The 18,960-nt window shown below is 54.6% G+C and overlaps 1 protein-coding gene across 3 annotated transcripts; it reads right to left on the bottom strand.

The window, feature by feature from the left end:
- Nucleotides 1–4,098: 4,098 nt before the first annotated feature.
- ABCG4 (ATP binding cassette subfamily G member 4) lies at nt 4,099–18,479 on the bottom strand. 3 transcript variants are annotated; one of them, XM_059183131.1, is made up of 15 exons: nt 18,123–18,479; nt 17,208–17,457; nt 12,500–12,617; nt 12,243–12,375; nt 12,036–12,086; nt 11,661–11,806; nt 10,369–10,492; nt 10,126–10,240; nt 9,797–9,939; nt 8,351–8,449; nt 7,962–8,130; nt 7,758–7,858; nt 6,296–6,454; nt 6,019–6,137; nt 4,099–5,866 (listed from the first exon to the last, which is right to left on the bottom strand). In XM_059183131.1, exons 2-15 carry the CDS (start codon nt 17,443–17,445, stop codon nt 5,641–5,643), a joined length of 1,941 nt encoding a protein of 646 aa, XP_059039114.1. In that variant the 5' UTR covers nt 17,446–17,457; nt 18,123–18,479; the 3' UTR covers nt 4,099–5,640. The 3 variants fall into 3 exon arrangements, with proteins under 3 accessions (XP_059039114.1, XP_059039122.1, XP_059039128.1); XM_059183139.1 differs by having other exon boundaries at nt 18,205–18,479; XM_059183145.1 differs by lacking the exon at nt 8,351–8,449.
- Nucleotides 18,480–18,960: the final 481 nt, after the last annotated feature.

The following is an 18,960-nucleotide window of genomic DNA, read 5'->3' as shown; positions in this document are numbered from 1 at the left end:
AAAAATAAAAAAAAAAATACAAAATAATAAAATCTTTAAAAAAAAAAGTCTGGGAAGGGCATTTCCCGACAATAGGGGGACGTTCTCATTTTAAGAGAAGCTCTGAAAGGGGAGTAGAATGGGATGAGGAGAGGGGAGAGAGATAGAGCAACGCTATGAATGGGGTCTCAAGGAGACATTTCAGACCTGGGGGTCTTCTAGATTCACTCCACTTCCCTAGCCATGCAAGACAGACAGGCCTCCGGCTACAGTTACTGGACATGGCTCAGAGCAAGCAGTTCCCCTCCCCGTCCTCAGTGGCTTTGACAGCCATGGAGGCTTTATTAATAACATATAATTTGGCCTCTTGCAGACAGAAGGACTGTGAGTCACACTGTGGGCATGTGCTCTCTCATCTGACCTCAAGATGGGGCGTCGGGTCCCATAGACCCATAGCATGGAAAACGGCCCGTATCTTCCCTGTCCTCCAGCCCCTCGCACAGGCCCTGACACAGAGGGTGGCTACAGGAAAGGCAGTGATCTCTGAGTCCTGGGGGGTCTGGCCCTCAGGGAGAGGGGGCCCATTTCAAAGCATGCCAGGCCTGGGTATCTGTGCCACACCTCTGTGGGCCGATGGGGCCGGTGGGAAGAAATCGCAGGGGGCTCCCAGCGGCAGGAGCAGTGTCTGGAGCACTTGCTCAAGTCACTTTTCCAAGCCTTGGTTTTCTTCTCTGTGGAAGGAGGAAATGATAATACTGATCCTAGCAACCTCTTGGGGTTATTGCCTGAATCCAAAGAGCTTTCCCTGCAAATGCAAGAGCCACTCTACAGATGTTCTCTGTGCCTGGATGGCCTTTGCTGGCTCCAGAAAGGCTGTTTGTCTCCTCTTGTTCCCAGGGGCACTTGCAGAAGTGTGAATTTATAAATGTTTTACTCTTTTAGGAGTATTTACATTTTGAAAGAGAAAGTCAAGAGGAAGAATCTTAAGAAAGATTACTTAACCGTGGGATTTTGTGCCCATGGCCTTTAAAAAGCCATCTGCAGGCATCACTGCAGAGACAGGGTGGCTCCCGGAATCCCCCCGAAGGAGCTAGAGTTCCAGAAGTTACTACTCTGACTTCTTCCCACTAGCACCCTAAAGCCCTCATGAGAAAGCCCATCTCCAGGCAGACACCCCACCTGTAAAAAATGGGACCCTCATCTAGCCCAGGACACTTAGCTCTGCGTGTACTGCTAGTCAGGTGGAGGCCATGTCCCCCCTTCAGTCCCCAAGCTTCAGGATCAGTAAGGAAGAGGGTGAGACAGTGCGCTGCTGTTCCTTGGGTCATCTTGCTACCAGCCTTCAAGGACTTCTGGACAATTGCTTGCTCCAAACCTCAGACCACCAACCCATCTGCAGTCCTGGTGGCCAATGGCTTGGCCCTGCTAATGGTGACCCCGAGGGTGAGAGAAGAGAGGAAGAAAAAGAGAAAGCTGGGGTAAGCTCAGTGAGGTCCCTGCCATTCTCCTCCTAGAGCTTTGGCTCCAGGATCTTTCCTGGTTCTCACTGCCTTCCATGACCACTGACTATAACCCCCACTATGGGTACAACCAGGGCTCCGTGAATTCTTAAGACAGAGACGTGTATCACTCCGCAAGAAGAGACCCATGTGAAGATCGGATAGTCCCACGCAGAAGAATGAAACTGGACCATTGCCTTATACCACACACAAAAATAAACTCAAAATGGCTGAAAGACCTAAATGTGAGACAATAATCCATCAAAATCCTAGAGGAGGGGGCGCCGGTGTGGCTCAGCGGATTAAGCCTCTGCCTTTGTCTCAGGTCATGATCTCAGGGTCCTGGGATCAAGCCCACATCAGGCTCCCTGCTCAGCAGGGAGCCAGCTTCCCCCTCGCCCTCTGCCTGCAGCTCTGCCTACTTGTGATCTCTGTCAAATAAATAAATAAAATCTTGAAAAAATCCCAGAGAAGAACACAGGCAGCAACCTCTTTGGACTCAGCCACAGCAAATTCTTGCTAGACACTTCTCTAAAGGCAAGGGAAACAAAGGAAAAAAGGAACTATGGGATTTCATCAAGATAAAGCTTTTGCACAGCAAAGGAAACAGTGAAACCAAAAGACAACTGACAGAATGGGAGAAGATATTTGCAAATGTCTTAACAGATAAAGGGCTAGCATCCAAAATCTATAAAAAACTTAATCAAACTCAACACCCAAAGAATGAATAATCCAGTCAAGAAATGGGCAGATGTCATGAAAAGACATTTCTCCAAAGAAGACATCTAAATGGCCAACAGACACATGAAAAAACGCTCCACATCACTCAGCATCAGGGAGATACAAATCAAAACCACAATAAGATACCACCTCACACCAGTTAGAATGGCTAAAATTGGCAAGTCAGGAAGCCACAAATGTTGATGAGGATGCAGAGAAAGGGGAGCCCTCCTACACTGTTGGTGGGAATGCAAACTGGTGCAGCCACTCTGGAAAACAGTATGGAATTTCCTCAAAAAAGTTGAAAATAGAGCTACCCTATGACCCAGCAATTGCACTACTGGGTATTTACTCCAAAGATACAAAGGTAGTGACCCAAAGGGGCACATGCACCCAGCAATGTCCACAATAGCCAAACTATGGAAAGAGCCCAGATGTCCATCAACAGAAAAATGGATAAAGAAGATGTGGTGTACACACACACACACACACAAACACACACACGCACGCACGCACAGGACTATTTTGCAGTCATCTAAAAGAATGAGGGGTGCCTGGGTGGTTCAGTGGGTTAAGCCTCTGCCTTTAGCTCAGGTCATGATCTCAGGGTCCTGGGATTGAGCCCAGCATCGGGCTCTCTGCTCAGCAGGGAGCCTGCTTCCTCCTCTCTGCCTGCCTCTCTGCCTATTTGTGATCTCTGTCTGTCAAATAAATAAATAAAATCTTTAAAGAACGAGATCTTACCGTTTGCAATGACATGGATGCAATTAGAAGGTATTATGCTAAGTGAAATAAGTCAATCAGAGAAAGACAATTACCATATGATCTCACTGATACATGGAATGTAAGAAACAAAACAGAGGACCATTAGGGAAGAGGACCATTAGGGAAAAAATGAAAAAAGACCAAACCAGAGAGGGAGACAAACCGTAAGAGACTCTTAATCATAGGAAACAAACTGAGGGTTGCTGGAGGGGAAGGAGATGGGAGGAATGGGGTAAGTGGGTGATGGACATTAGGGAGGGCATGTGATGTAATGAGCCCTGGGTGTTATATATAAGACTGGTAAGGGCATCTGGGGAGCTCAGTTGGTTAGGCATCTGTCTTTGGCTCAGGTCATGATCTCAGGGTCTGGGGAGCCTGCTTCTCCCTCTACTGCTGCCCCTGCTGTGTCAAATAAACAGATAAGATATTTTAAAAAAAAAGGACTGATGAATCACACTCTGAAACCAATAATGCATTGTATGTTAATTAATTGAATTTAAATGAAAAATGTTTGAAAATGGGGCATCTGGGTGGCTCAGTGGGTTAAAGTCTCTGTCTTCAGCTCGGGTCATGATCCCAGGGAGCCTGCTTCCTCCTCTCTCTCTCTGCCTGCCTCTCTGCCTACTTGGGATCTCTAACTGTCAAATAAAAAAATAAAATGAAAATGCTTAAAAATAATTAAAAATTTAAAAAAAGAAAAGAACATACCCATGCCACATACCCGGGGCACCCACTCAGCTTACAGATCCACCCTCGTCAGCGCCATTGGCCAATGCCAAGAATGAAGAGTCTGGAGGAAGGAACACCTGGTTACCAGGCCTGCTTTCACCCCTATTAGCTAAGTGTCCTTGGGCAAGTTACTTAACACAGTTTTCTCATCTGGAAAATGGGTGGTCATGAGGGATAATGCAGAGTGGGTATGGGACTCCACTGAGATCATGCACACAAAGTATTTGCAACATATAAGGCATAACACGAGTATTTCCTGGGATGTACACTCACTTGCTTGACATTTACTAACTTGCCACCCCCTGCCACAAACTCTCTAAAGCTCACAGACTTCTCTCAAGTGCTCTGAAGACCCACCACAGACCACAGGGCCACGAGCCCCAGCCGGACCCATTCACGCACTGCATACTGTATAAATATAGGTTTTATTAATAATGGGCAAAGTCCCACAAATACAAGTGGCATCTCTGGGCGGTGGGGAGAATCTGTGGCAGGGTAAGAGAAGGGAGAGTGGTGTGTACACAAGAAAAAGCAGTGGGAGAGCCCTGGGGGAAGGGGAGATCAGAAGTGGCGTGAGTCTGGACCTACCACAAAAGCCAGACATGCTCTGTGTCTGTCGCTCTGGTGCCCCGGGGCCACCTCGGCTGATGGGAAGGTAGGGAGGGTGTGCACAGACCCAGGCAGGAGTTTGAATGACCAGCAGACGGCTGGGGAAGTGGCGGGAGAGTGAGAATGCCAGCCTGATGCACAAAGGAAGGGCCACAGGGTGGCAGTGGCCAAGGCCAACTTTTGCCCATGCTTGTGCTTGTGTTGGCTGCGGAGCTCCAGGGAGCTAGTGCCCTGTGCCATCCCTGACTTGGAGGGGAAAGGAGACTCGGGGGGTAGATACCCCGGGTCCCAGGACACCCTGGGCGGCACAAGCCTCATCCATGCTGTCAAAGCTGCATCCCCAGAGGAGGTGGGCACTGCCCTCCCTATGGCACCCACTGCCGCCACCGCCGCCACCTCCACCATGCCACCATCACTCCTCCTCGGAGCCATACGGGACAGCGTGTGTGTGTGGGGCTGAGATTGCCTGTTCGCATGTATGCGCCTGTAACTCTGGGGAGGGGAGGGAGTGTCACAGGACTGGGCAGGAGAAGCAAGAAGGAGGCTTAGTCTTCTCTTGCTCACGCCCCAGAATAAAGTGCATTCTCCGGTTCCAGTGGCAGGTGGGAGAGAAACATAGACATTATTGCAGCAGTGCCACCAGACCCTACCCCCCACCAAAGGGGACAGGGAAGGGGACGGGGCATCCTAGGCCCCCAGGCCTCTCCAATCCCCAGGATTGGTAGGAATGACCCAGACAGAAAACCCAGCTTCTGTTCCAGCAGATTGCCCAAATCAGACAGGTCTAGGGGTGGGGAGAAGGTGAGGAGGAGGAAGAGACTTCCAGAGCCTTCCCTGCTCCTTTCCAATATCCAAATGGGACTTCCAGGGGACCCCACCAGGGCCCAGCCCTGGAACCCAAACCTTAGATCAGCCCAGTTTACAAACACTTGTGTGGTGGGGACCCCCAGAGGGGGCCACTTTGGTCAGTTGTAAATGGGGGCCCTGGAGAACCTGGGGCTCCCAAGCAGACAGCAGAGACAGGGGATGAGGTGGGGGAGGAGGGTGGCAGCCTCCTAGTGGTCTTTGCATGCAGATGTTGGAGAGAGAAGGGAAGAAACTATAAATTGCATCAACTGGGAAGACTCCTGGACATGGTGGGGAGGGCTGGAGCCCCCCGTGGCCACGACCATGGCCACGGCAGGGAGTGCAGTCCAGCAGCCAACCCGGGGAGGAGCTGAGAGAGGAGAACGTGGCTGCAACAGCAACCCGTGCCAAAGTCTACAAGGTTAAAAAAGTCCCAGAGGGCTGGGGCTGGGGGCTTCCGCTGGGGGGCTGGGGCACAGGCCAGGGCGAGGCTCTATCTCTCTGACTTGACCCGGTAACGGAGCACAAGGTATGCCAGCAGCCGCAAGGCCAGGAAGAAGATGCCCAAGACCAGGAAGTCCAGGTAGAGCTTGGCATCCTCCACATCCAGCGCTCGGAGTATACTCTGCGGGTTCTGGAAAGGGCAGTGTTCCTCCAAGCAGGTCAGATCGCCTCGATCCATGCCATAGATGGTCAGAATCACACCCTCAAAGCCATACCTGTGCACATGGGGACATCAGAGCTGGATACAGAGCATAGGGTCCCTGTTCCCTGGGCAGACTGCCGGGACCCAGCAGCCACTCTGTCCTCCCTGGAGCCTGGGCTCCGGCAGGGAGGAGCAGTGATGCACGGTGTGGGCCATGGCACTGACCTGACATAGGAGAGGTAGGAGCTCCACTGCAGGTAAGTGGGGATGGTCTTGAAGCTGACAAAGAAACCGGAGAACAAGAGGACAGGGATGGCGGTAACTGGGCCCACAAAGGTGGCCACCTGGATGGGAAGGAAGGGGACCGGGCCATCACAGGAGTGACTGGGACAGGGGTGGCCCTGTGGTTTCCCAGAGATCCCTTCCACTCCTGATGTCAGCCTCTGCTTCCTCCCACCAAACCCCATCCCCTCCCCGGATCCCCAAGGGCCAGCCCTCCCACCTGGAGGGAATTGGAGGCAGCTCCAATCAGCAGCCCCAAAGACTGGGCCACCAAGGCGGTGGCCGCAGCCAGGGCGGAGAACAGCAGGAAGCGGCTGGTTTCGGCTGGCTGGCCTGTCATCCAGTAGATGATGCTGCAGTATACCACTGGGCACACCACCTGGGGAGTGGGCATGGGCCTGAGCAGGGGCACCAGCCAGGGACACAGAGGCCAAGACCCTCCATGTCACCCTCCACGCCACCTGGGCAGAAACCCCCGGAGCACTAGCTCTTCCTAGAGCGTCCATGCTTGGTCCTGCTGCCCCCACACTTGGTGTGTGCTGGCCCCCCTGGGCTGGTGTCTGTCCCCTTGTTTCCTCCAGTGACACCATTTCCACTGGACCCCTTCTGACCAGTTCAGTCATGGTGACATCTCCATATCTGAGCTCCTAAACTGGACCAGCTGGTTCTTTACACTGCTGATTCATTAACTCTGCATGTGAGCACATGTCATCCCCCTCTGAGCGGTCAAGTCCAGGGGGCCAGTGACCAAGCCTAGCGTGGACCATCGTGCAGGCTGTTCCCTGCACTAGGCACCCAATCAAGAGGCCACCAGACGCCGAGGTCCTGCTGTGCTCTTCTCGGGAGCATCACCCGCCCAGCTTTTTCTCATTTGCACACAGCTGCCCTACAGATTACTGGTGGCCTCAGAGCGTGGATGGGGTCGGGGGGAGGGGAGGCTAGTGCAACAAAACCAACCCAAACCAGCTAACGCTTATCAGGCACTTTCGCACGTCCCAAGCGTTAGCCCAAGTCCTTCACGTGTATCAACTCATTGACTTCTCCCAAATAATCCCGAGCTGGATACTCTCATCATTCCTCTTGATAGATGGGGATGCGGAAGCAGTGAAAGGCAGGCAGCTGCTCCGTGTCTTGCGGCTAACAAGTAGCGGTAAAGCTTCAGCACCCGCACTAGCTGCCCTCCATTGCCTCCGATAAGATCCAAAGACCCAGGGCACCTGGGTGGCTCAGTGGGTTAAGCCTCTGCTTGTGGCTTGGGTCATAATCTCAGGATCCTTGGATTGAGCCCCACATCGGGCTCTCTGCTTGACAGGGAGCCTACTTCCCTCTCTCTCTGCCTGCCCCTCTGCCTACTTGCGATCTCTCTCTCTGTCAAATAAATAAATAAGTAATCTTTAAAAAAAAAAAAAGATTCACAGACGCATTCATAGGGCTATTATTTTCATCACTGTCTGTCTGTCATTGGTTGTTCCCATGAGAACATCAGTTCCACAAGGTCAAGATCTCATCTGTCTTATTCATTGCCTGATCTCCATGCCCGGCACAGAGCCTGGTACACGGTAGGCACTCCCCGCCTATTTGTTAAGTGAGGGGAAGGAAAAAAGAGGACACGGCAGGTGACAAAGTTGAAGGAGGCAAGCAAGGTATGGGAGAAGCCAGAGGGGAGGGAGGAAGAGGCTTACCTGAAAGGGCACGTCGGCCATGGTCTTGGCCAGGTAGTACGCTTTGAGGCTGTACCAATAGTTGAGATGCTCCCTCATGAAGACCGCCATCTCTAAGGGGACTGAGGACACAAGCAGGTGAGGCGCTGCTGTCTGAGCCCCTGACACTGACCCCCGGTACCCCCCCAACCCCGCCCCCCCCCCACCCAGGGCAGCTCAGCTCACAGGTGAGCACGGTTGGCATAAGGGCGGCAAACATGAGGAAGAGCATGGAGAAGAAGAGGCAGCCGGTGTTGTTGAAGACCTTGCTGGCATCGTTACCAATGTGCAGGTAAAGGAGACCGATGAGCACGCCGATGACCACGTGGGACACAAACCTCAGGTGGGTGAGGACCTGGTGAGGAGAGGGGATGGGCCACAGGCCAGGGATGGGCAGACCAACTGGGGTAGGAACTCAGAGCCGCCCTCACAGACACACAGACCCATGGGTGCCTTGGGAGATGGCTGGCTGGTGGGGGTGGGGGGGGCTTCTCCTCCCAGCTGCTGAGATCCTATGCCCCCCATAAGCCAGGCAGGCCTGTACTGGCCTCCTCTCCCACAACATGATGCCTCACCGTGTCCCTGAGGATGGACAAGAAGGTCCTCTTGAAGAGGATGCAGAACTGTGTGAGGGTGCTGGTGGCAAAGGTGTGGCTTTCAATGGGGTCCACTTCCTGGGGAGAGGACACTGGGTCAGGCGAGCCTACCCTGCCCACCCACTGCACACCCAGCTTGGTAATGGAAAACCCTCGAGCCCTTCCCCAGGCCAGGGCTCCTCCAGGCCCTTCCTGGATGGGAGACTCTCCACCACTGAGGTATATGCCTGGAAGCTGGCCTCAGGGTCATGCATTAGAGCGAGATTCGGTGAGAGACGTAGGGAGCGAGTAAAAACTTGAGGGAGAGGAGAGCGCAAGGACGTCGAGGACACTGTGGGGGCTAAGAGTAGGCCGGTCACTCCTCTTCTTGTCTTCACTTCCTCACGAAATATTTACCCGAAGGCCACAGTGCTTTTCTGCCCCCTGTGCCACAATCATATTAAACAATGATCATAATGGTGGCAACAACTACAGCCAGTCCTCCTGGGTTTTTTGAAGCTGGCATCCAGCTTGTCAGTTCAGATGAAAGAATGAACACTGGAGGTCACAGGGCCCCCGGGGGGCAGTGGACAGACCAAGGGACCTGTAGGAATGCGACCCCGCTAGCTTCCAAGTGGCTCATCAGCACTACCCGAAAGTCATGATCGCCAGATGGACCAAATGAAACCCTGAGCATAAAGAATAAGAGTATTTTTCAGGAGGCAAGACTCTTGAGATGGAAAAAACCTCTGGGGACCAGATGAAATAGCACCGAGCACCTGCTGGCATGACCAGCTTCTCAAGAGACCTCTGCCCCAAGTCATAGCCTGAAAAACACCCTTGCTTGTGAGCCACTGGGGAGTGTGGGACTTGGGAGCGTTATCTCCCCATTCTCCGGGTGGCCCTACACCTTCACTGCACAAACCCGCTGTCTATTTGTACTGGCTTGCTGCACGAGCTCTCCTTCAGTTCGGGGACGTTTTCCAGGGTCGTGGTATCTCATTTAGGAAGGAGAACCGGCACCAAACCAATATCCACTGTACCAGCCCCGGTGCAGAGATTTACGTGATGATCTGGTTAGTTCTCCCAATAACATCAGAGCTCAGCATCATCACCTCTGGCCTGGAGATGACAGCAAGACCCATGAGCCACGAGGCAAGAGATGTAGCATTGGGTCTGCTTACCAGGTGGCCCCGTGCCGGCGCTGAGGACAACACACTACAGATGCTTAGTGAGAATTTGCTGAACATGTAAATGAATGGAGGTTGAGCAACGTGACCAAGGTCACACTGCAGTTCACAGTAGGTCTAGTCCAAGTTCTGAATTCTTCCTAGTCCCTAATGGTTGTGATGCCTCTGGGGGACAGCCTCTTAAGCAGGGCCATCATCCAGGGTCCCACCTGCCCGCCCCCACTTGTCCCTCTCTGCCATCTCCAGCCCTACTCACCTGAGGACAAGGAGGGCACGGGGTGGGGACCTCGTTCTTCTCAGGGCTGCTCTTCTTCTCGGCCATGGCACAAAGCCCATTCTGCACTGCCCTGAACAGCATGGGGTTCAGGTCTCCATACTCTCCAGAGGCCACCTCGATGACTGGGAGACACAGAGCGGAGTGCGTGGCTAAATCACTCCTTGGTTCCCGAGGGCAAGCCAGCCCCTCCATGAGTATGTGGGGAAGGTAGGGGACAGTGAGATCTCCCCAAGGAGACCTAGGCATGGGAGCCGACCCTCCTGAGTTGGCCCACCACCACAGCCCAGCCCCCCTGCCCTGCCACTCACTGAAGTCAGCCGGGTTGTGGTAGGTAGGGCAGTGTAAGCCAAGCCCCTTCAGGTAGGGGATCAGGTTGGTGACCACGCCTTTGAAGATACACTGACCCTGGCTCAGGATGTAGAGCTGAGGTGGAAAGGGAGGGGTGAGGACAGCACCACCAGTGGACTAGGTGGGCCCCACCAGCCCTTCCCCCGATGTCCCTCCCTCTCCCCGCCAAAGGCCAGTGCCCTGGGAAGCCCAGAGCCACTCACCTTGTCAAACATCTCAAAGAGCTTGGCACTGGGCTGGTGGATGGTGCAGATCACTGTGCGGCCCCCCTGGGCCAGGGACTTCATGAGGGACACCACTTGGAAACAGGACGCGCTGTCCAGACCACTGTCCAGAGAAAGGTGGCGGACGGGGAGTAGGCGGTGAGGTGGGCAGTGCCAAGTGAAGGGAGTGCTTGAGGTGGGGCAGCTGCTCCGAAGGGGCTGGAGCTGGCAGGAAGGGAGTCCCTCTGGCTACCTGACAGCCTGTCCACGCTACACGGTGCCAGCCTTTGGAGGTACCAACAAGCCCAAGCACCATTCCAGTTAACAAACAAATATTTGTTGAATGGCCAGCACTGGGATGACCATGATGGATGGCTAAGACATAGACTCTGGTCTGGAGGGAGAGAGAGAAGCGCAGAGATCACTCGAGATGATGTGGAATGTGCTGTAGAAACATGGGGCGGCGGGGGGCGAGGGGGCTTCAGCTCTGCGGCACGGGGCTTGGGGGTAGTCAGAGAAGCTTCCTGAGCACGTGTGAAAGAGGAAGGAGTTGAGGCAGCTGAAGGTGGAAGGGCAGGCGTGGTGGCGAAGGGCACAGACAGAAGACACAACATGTGCAAAGCTTAGAGGCATGAAACACATGGCTGGCCCAGGGAATTATAAGCAATTCGGTGTTATTAGAGCATAAAATACAAGCCAGCATGAAGCAAGATGTGAGGCTGGGGAAGTAGGTTCAGGCCGGGACCTCTAAGTCTTCTGACTTTGTTCTGAGGGCAAATGGAAAACGCTGTGTGTTTTTAAGGGGGGGGGGGGGGTTGGGGTAGGGAGTATTGCCAGACTTGTCTTAGAGAGCTCTCCCTGGCTGCAGCTCGGAGGGAGGACTAGCTGAGAGAGACTGAAGACGAGTGGGTAGGAGTCTATGGCAGAAATGCAGGCGAGAGCTGATGAGGTCCAGAACTTAAGCCCGGGCACTCGGGATGGGGGTGGGGCGAATCTGAGAGACAGAGGAGGGAGGTAGAGTCAGCAGGACTTGATGACGGATTGGCTGTGGGGAAGAGAGGGAGAGGGAGGCATCCATCAAGGAGGACATAGGATTTCTGCCTGTGTGAAGGATGGGGCTGCTACGGCAACGGGATTGGCAGGAACGAATGAAAAGAAGCCCTTATCTTGGCTCCGGGAGGCTGCTGTGCACGGACTCTGGTCTCCAGCCGTGGAGAAGATGTAGCCCTCCTGCCCTGGCTGAGGGGGCGAGGGGAGGCGGCATGCTGGTGGGAGAGGAGGGGGAGAACTACCTGGTGGGCTCATCAAAGAACATGACGGGCGGATTGTTGACCAGCTCCAGGGCGATGGCCAGGCGCTTCCTCTGCCCCCCGGAGAGCAGAGCTGTCCTTGTGTGGGAGCAGGACATCAGGCCCAGTGCTGTCAGGATCTCCGTCACCTGGCCCGGCACCCCACCCACCCCAGGTCAGCTTCAGAATCTCCGCTCTTCTCCACCCCCACACCACCCCAATTTAAAGAAGCATTCCCTTAAGCCCACTTGGCCTCCAATGTCCCAGCCTGGGATCCAGTCTCCCACCCCCTGCCCCCAGCAAACTTAAGGCTCTAGAACTCTAGAAGCACAGGAAGGGCAGCTGGCCTGTCCTCACCCCCTTCTCTTCCCCACTCACCAGTTCCTTCTTCACTTCTTGCTTCTCACTCAACTTGAGGTTAGCAGAGACCTGAGGCCCAGAGAGTAGGCAGGTCAGGTAGGAGTGGGAGGAGGGCCCCGCCTTGTCCCCTTAGCCACCAACCGAGGAGGATGGGCATGGCAGGATGGGGACAACAGGCAGAAGCAGGGGTTGGGGAGAGGCCGGCCCGCCAGCCCTCACCCTCACCATCATGGCTTCCAGCACTGTGAGGTGAGGCAGCAGCATGTCGTCCTGCATGATGTAACACGACATCTTACGGAAGGTCCTCAGCTCCCGAGGCCTCCCGTTGACCAGGATCTGCCCCTTCATTCCAGACTCCCTGCAGGCACATTGGTCGCAGATGGGGAGCGGGGGGTCAAGGCCACCTCAGAATACCTTCTGAGCTCCCCGGGGGATCCTTCTTCCTGGCTCCTGCCCCCATTCCACCCCGCCCTCGTCCTCACCTGTACCCTGCCAAGATGTTCATGAACGTGGACTTGCCGGCGCCAGAGGGGCCCATGATACCAATCAGCTCCCGGCGGCAGAATTTACCCGACAGGCACTTGAGGAGGGTCTTATAACCTGCAGCGAGGGAGGAAGGAGCTTGTGAACAGAGTTACAGTGAACAGAGGCAACAGAAACTCTGAGGAATGGCCCTAGCGAACGAGGCAATTCCCTCCCAGGTGGGGAGTGGCGATTGATGACGATGGAGAAACACCTTCTGAGCGGCACCGAGATTCACACCATCTCCACCTGTCCCCCTAGAAGGGGCAGGTCCCAACATCAATGTACCAGAGGCCAAGAACACTCTCCTGTAGGCCAGGAGAAGACCGCCACACCTGTGGATGGGCATGGAGAGGGCATCGAGTTTGTAGATGACTCTGTCCCCCCCTCTATAAATGCAGTAGTCACTCTCACTCCCTCCAGGAAGACTTTGCCAACCATTGGCCTGAGCAAAGTGGTTAAATGTCCCCTGTGTTTGCACAGCCCCTGCACACAACCAGCATGCTTGCTAGTTGCTGTGCCCGTCCCTCACCCCTGTCCCCCAGCCTCTTAGTATGTGAGCTGCTTGGGGCTAGAACCCGTGTCCTACTCATTGTTGTGACCTCAGCAGACTGTCTGGCATGTACTAGAGGCTCACCATGGGTTCTAGGAGAACGGGTTCTCGGAACATTTGTTTCATTCTGAAAAAGCCTTCTTCTTTGTGCTCTCTTGGCCCAGGAGGCTTGTCTCCACAGCCCCCAATATGGCCCGGTAAAAATCTCATGATTCATTCACTCCTTGGGGGAGGCAGCATAGGCATTAAGAGCACTGATTTGGAGTCAGGTGGATCGAGGTTCAAATTCTGGCCCCACACTTAGCCAGCTGTGGGACCTCAGGCAAGTTGCTTAACCTCTCTGAGCTCCAGGTCCCTCATCTGTAAAATGAGGATGACAGTACCTATCTCATAGGGTTGCTATAGAGATGCAATGAGATAATATATGTAAAGCATATGACACAGTGCTTGGCACATGTGACATTTTATTATTAATTATTATTATTAATTATTATTATTAATTAAGGTGGCATTTTATTATTAATTCTATTTGACAAACACTTATTGATATCTACTACATCCAAGCTCTGTCCCACACACTGGACAAAAAAAGGAAGAAGACACATTTCCTGCATTCAAGAAAGTCATGGTCTAGGTAAAATAATGGGAAACATCTATGGATCTGAGGAGAGATAAAATAAGGTTAAAACAGAAGCACAAATAATGTACAATGAGAATAAAGAAAACAGAATTGAAGAGGGTTGGAGGGACAAGGGAAAAATCAGGAATGGCTTCATGGAAGAAGTGGCATTTGAGGAAAGTCTTGAAGGATGAGCAGCAATCAAAAATGGAGAGGGAAGTCAAGGCTCTCCAGTCCTTGGGAGGGAGAGCTCTGCTACATGAGAGCATATCTAGAAGCGGAGGTCAGAGACTACATGGCGTCGCCTAGGGAAACAAGGTGGTGGAGAGGAAGAAGGGAGCCCACCAGGCAAGCCTTGCCTACTATGCTTACTATGCCTACTATGCTTACTATCCCTCAGTGAGGCAGGAACACCAAGCTCTACTGGAGGTTTTGCTCGCCACCATCGTCCTCCGCCCCTCCACAGAGCTCAGTGTCCTCTCCCCTCTACCTGCTTAGCAGAGACAGTGAAGGGATGTGACTTTCACCCTCCCTCCGCAGCACCCAGCTGTCCCTCTGGACACATCCATTCAGCAGGAGACTCAGTTGCTGTCCACTGTGGGGTCCCCATCACACTGGCGGCCCAGATGATGCCACTTCTTCCATGAAGCCATTCCTGATTTTTCCCTTGTCCCTCCAACCCTCTTCAATTCTGTTTTCTTTATTCTCATTGTACATTATTTGTGCTTCTGTTTTAACCTTATTTTATCTCTCCTCAGATCCATAGATGTTTCCCATATTTTTTACCTAGACCATGACTTTCTTGAATGCAGGAAATGTGTCTTCTTCCCTTTTTTGTCCAGTGTTTACAAACTCATTACTTCCACTGCTGCTATGGCAACACGGAGGAGCCAGCTGGGACCCAGGGACATCCAGTGACTCACCCAAGGTCACACAGCAAGTTCTTCCCTGGGGGAGGGGAAGTCATAGGCTCCATCCCTCTGCCTCAGGGATTATCACCACCAATTAGAGAGACGTGTGGTTGTGCACTCCAGCAAACACCTTTCAGAGCCACTGACAGGAAGTGATTTTTTTGGCAGGAGAGGAAATAGGCAACAAGGAACCTTCCCTTCATTTAATCAGCCAAGCACCCGATTGAACACTGATGCCTAATACATGTATCATCTTACACTTGCCTCTCACCAAGCATTTTCACAGATAACGTCTCAGCTAAGCTTCACAACATGCCTGTGCGGGGACGATTATCGTCCCTGTTTACAGATGAAGAAAGTGAGTCCAAGAGAGGCCCAACGTCATCCAGTGGACAAGCGGCTAGGAACCCAGTCTTCGAACACCTGCTGGTCCCCAGCTGCTCGTCATGGGAAAGACCTGTCAGCCCTTCCAGGTAAAAACACACCAGAGCTCTGGTCCCGTCTCTGTCAGTAACTCTTACAGTTTTGTCAAGTCCCCTAATCTTTGAGGATCTCCGTTTCCTCATCTATAAAATAAGGACAGTAAGATCTCCTCCCAAGGCATAATAGGGTTATTGTGACTATTGAGTGAGACATTTAATAGTAAGTAATGGGAAAGTGTTTTGAAAAACAAGAAACATCATGTATAATTAGGGGAGACCGGTGGCAAGTCCTTACCTGGACAAGGCAGACACCACCCCCTCTCCACATCCCTTGTTCTTCCTCTCTGCCTACCTCTAATGGCTTTCTGTCCTTCAGGCAAGGGGAGAGGGACTCCAGTGAAAAGACAAGTCAAAGAGAGAAGGACAGTGGGCTAGGAAAGGGGCAAGGGACAGAAGAGATAGCAAAATGGACAGTAGAGAGCAGGGGGCTGGCAAGGTCGAAGGAGGGAAGCATCCAGTCAGGGATGCCAATCTGGCTGGTGGGTTGAAGCAACCAGTCCCTCTAGCTACATTTCTTTCTTAGCTTCTTAAAACTTATCTCCTCGGGCACCTGGGTGGCTCAGTGGTTTGAGCCTCTGCTGTCGGCTCAAGTCATGATCTCAGGGTCCTGGGATCGAGCCCCACATGGGGCTTTCTGCTCTGTGGGGAGCCTGCTTCCTCCTCTCTCTGCCTGCCTCTCTGCCTACTTGTGATCTCTCTCTCTGTCAAACAAATAAATAAAATCTTTAAAAAAATAACTTATCTACTTAAAACTGAGGAAAAACAGGGCTGTAAGAAATATGGCCACCTCTTCATTTGCCCAGAGCCGATCTCAGGGTCCAGAGGCTGCTCTGGGACAGGGGCCCCTGCAGGGGGCCCAGAGGGCCTCAATTGCCATTGGCTCAGGCCCTGTGACCTTTTGGGCACTTGTGAGAGAGCGAGGGTGGGGAATGCAGAGACAGCTCCTGCTCAGCCTTGCTCAGAAGCACCCCAAACTTATTTCTTAAATCTCAGAGAACAATGACCCAGCTCCACCCCTGACCCACACCCAGCTCTGGGAAAAACAAAAAACAAAACCAAAAAACCCCTCAGCTTCTCTATTCCCAGCTCAAGCTGCCCAGGGCAGGAGGAGGCAAGGACTCCAGGGTCTGGTGAAGGTTCCAAGGACCTCAGAAAGTTCCAAGAGCCCGGACCTTACCCACGGGAGCTGATGAGAGAAAAGAGGAGGAGATAGGAATGCAGCACCAGGGACGTTAAGAAGGAAAGAACAATCCACAGAGAGCTGGCAAACCTGGCTTCTGGTCCCAGCTCTGCCACTAATTTGCTGTGTGGCCCTGTCAGGTGACTCAAGTTTCCTGGACCTCAGTTTCCTTACTCGTACCATGGGGATGTCACCCAGCCTGCTAAACCTTCACCCTCCCTGCCTCGGAGGACTTCAGCAAGAATGAAGTAAGATGACAGGAATGAGAACATCTTTTAAAATTAGCAGTGTCGGGGCGCCTGGGTGGCTCAGTTGTTGGGCATCTGCCTTTGGCTCCAGTCATGGTCCCAGGGTCCTGGGATTGAGGCCCACATCGGGCTCCCTGCTCAATGGGAGGCCTGCTTCTCCCTCTTCCACTCCCTCTGCTTGTAGTCGCTCTCTCGCTCTCTCTCTCTCTCTCTCTCTGTCGAATAAATAAATAAAATCTTAAAAAATAAAAATTAAAAAAAAATTAGCAGTGTCTATAGGTACAAGAATACTGCTAAGCCCTGAGGAAGGCCGAAACACAGCCCGGGACTTTCTCGTGCCAGGCCTCAAAGGCAGGAATTCTACCTAAAATAAAAGAAACTCCTCCAGGACAACTTAGGGACCAGAGGTTGTTGTCATCTTGGAGGAGGAAAACTTCAATCGACAGCTGAACCTAGTGTCCCACCTCAGAGCTCACAGGTGCAGGGGAGGGGGGAGGCGGGGAGGAGTGGGGGTGTAGCACAGACCTGGCCGGTCATAGCTCGCGGTGGGCTGAGATTTCAGCCACACAGAGCATCCTGGGGCGGAACTCGGGCAACAGGGGACACCCAGACCTCCAGCTTTCTAAGAAACAACTCCTGGGGGCTCCACAACTCCCCACCAGGCTGCTCCCTTACCCCGTTTGCGCCAGCAGGGCCCTTCCCGCACGGAATAGGACAGCTCCACGAATTCGATGTCCACCGCTGAACGCTTGGGTAGGTGGGAGAAGCGTTGAGCTTCGGTGATGTGGTTCTCCACCTTCTTCAGGTGTGTGGTCAGCATTGGGGGCTCCGCCCCGTCCTCCAGCGCCACGGCCATGGCCACGGCCCCGGGTCCCAGTCCACAGCCCACGGCCTCCAGCGCCTTCTCCGCCATCACGTTGCCGGCCTGCAGGGAGAGGGCCTGCTCAGTTCGGGGCAGACCCCCAAGCCCTGGCTCAAAGCCTCCTTGTTTTCTAATGCTCCCCACCCCCACTGCCCGCCTCCTTCTCAGGGCAGACCCGCTACTGGGAGCACCCCACTTCCCACCGCCAGAGCATCTGCCCACTCCTGCCCCCCACTCCCGTCGTAGCTACGCTCTGTCTCGACCTCTCCTCGGTCCAGGCAGCCCCAGCTCCAGTCTGGCCCCAGCCTGGCCCCGGCCCAGCCCCTAGAAGCCCTCACCCGTTCCCCCCTCCCCGTGGCGGCTCTAATCTCCTTACCCCGCAGGCCAGCAGCCCCTGGGGACTGAAGGGTTGGGGGGCGGGGAGGAGGGCAGGGGCGGCCGGCCGCGACTGCCCGCTAGGAGGTCAGGGTACCCGGGTGTGCGCAGGGGAGACCGGGGAGAAGGCGGAGGAAGAGGAGGCTCTGGGCCTCGCGCTGCATCCCCCTCCCCATCCCCGGGCGCGTCCCCTGACCAGCCCCTCCCGCCCGCTCCCCTGCGCCCGCGCGTCCCGGACTCTCCCCAAAGGCGGGCGCACCACCGGGACTCGCGACCACCGCCCCCCGCCTCCACCTCCAACTAGTCCCCGGGGGCGGGTTCCCCCTTTCGCTATCTCCCGCATGCCTAGTCACCTTGACGCGCCCCCGGGCCGGTGATGACCGAGAAGCTTGGCGCTGCCGCGGGCCGGGGATGGAGACTCCGGGCCCTCCTCACCTGCCTCCGGCTGCGGCACCCACGGCCCGGCTCCCGGTCCCGGCAGCGCGGGCCGGGGCGGGGCCGGGGCGGGGCGGGCGACCGGGGAGGGCCCGGGCCTCAGGTCCGCGGAGAGATGACAACGCTGGGGAGGGGCGATGGGGGCGCGCCCCAACTCGGCTGCGCACAGCCGGTTTCCAGAGCCCGGTGCTGGGCGCCGCGTCCTCCCGAGCCCGCCGGGCGACTGCGCTCTCCTCCCAGCTACTGCTCGCCCGTCCGGCTGTTCTTAAAGGGCCCACGCCGCCCCGCAGCCGGTGGGGGGCGAGCACGGCGAAAGGGACAGCAGTGCCGGCGACGCGGGGCCAGAGCGGGCGCAGTGTGGACCCCGGACTGGGGGGTTGGCGGCGAAGGGCCGACTTGAACACAGTGAGGGCAGGAGAACTGAAGTCGCTCGGTGGGGACAGGTCCCTGGATTACAGACTAGACGATGGTGGTGTGCGTACAGGGAATGGGGTGGGCATTGGGGTGCAGACGCCATCCTTCTCAAGGGATTGTGAAGCTGTCAGACTGTCTGCACCACTCCCCCATCAGTTTTCCCCGGTTCCGGCCCTTGAGCTCAGGCTTCCTCCAGCGATTCCCCAAACTAGATAAAAAGGCTTTGAAAGCTAGAGTCTCGGGAGAGTGTCCTCCCCTTTCCCCACCCCATTCTCCCCATTCTCCACTTCCCTAACTAGTTAAGAAGGGAAGGCCCGTGGACGCCGCTTTGGGAGAGCTTGC

This window comes from Mustela lutreola, chromosome 1, assembly GCF_030435805.1.
Source record: "Mustela lutreola isolate mMusLut2 chromosome 1, mMusLut2.pri, whole genome shotgun sequence".
In the NCBI taxonomy this organism is placed as follows: Eukaryota; Metazoa; Chordata; class Mammalia; order Carnivora; family Mustelidae; genus Mustela; species Mustela lutreola.
This window is presented reverse-complemented; position numbering and strand designations above follow the sequence as displayed.

Bases quoted from the DNA above. Each gene is read 5' to 3' on its own strand.
- ABCG4 (XM_059183131.1), bottom strand. From the start codon at position 17,445: ATGGCGGAGAAGGCGCTGGAGGCCGTGGGCTGTGGACTGGGACCCGGG. The intron at 11,807-12,035 runs GTGAGTGGGGAA...GTGCCGGGCCAG, and splicing joins AAGAAGTGAAGAAGGAACTG to GTGACGGAGATCCTGACAGC. The intron at 6,138-6,295 runs GTGGGAGGGCTG...CTTCCCATCCAG, and splicing joins CTGCCTCCAATTCCCTCCAG to GTGGCCACCTTTGTGGGCCC.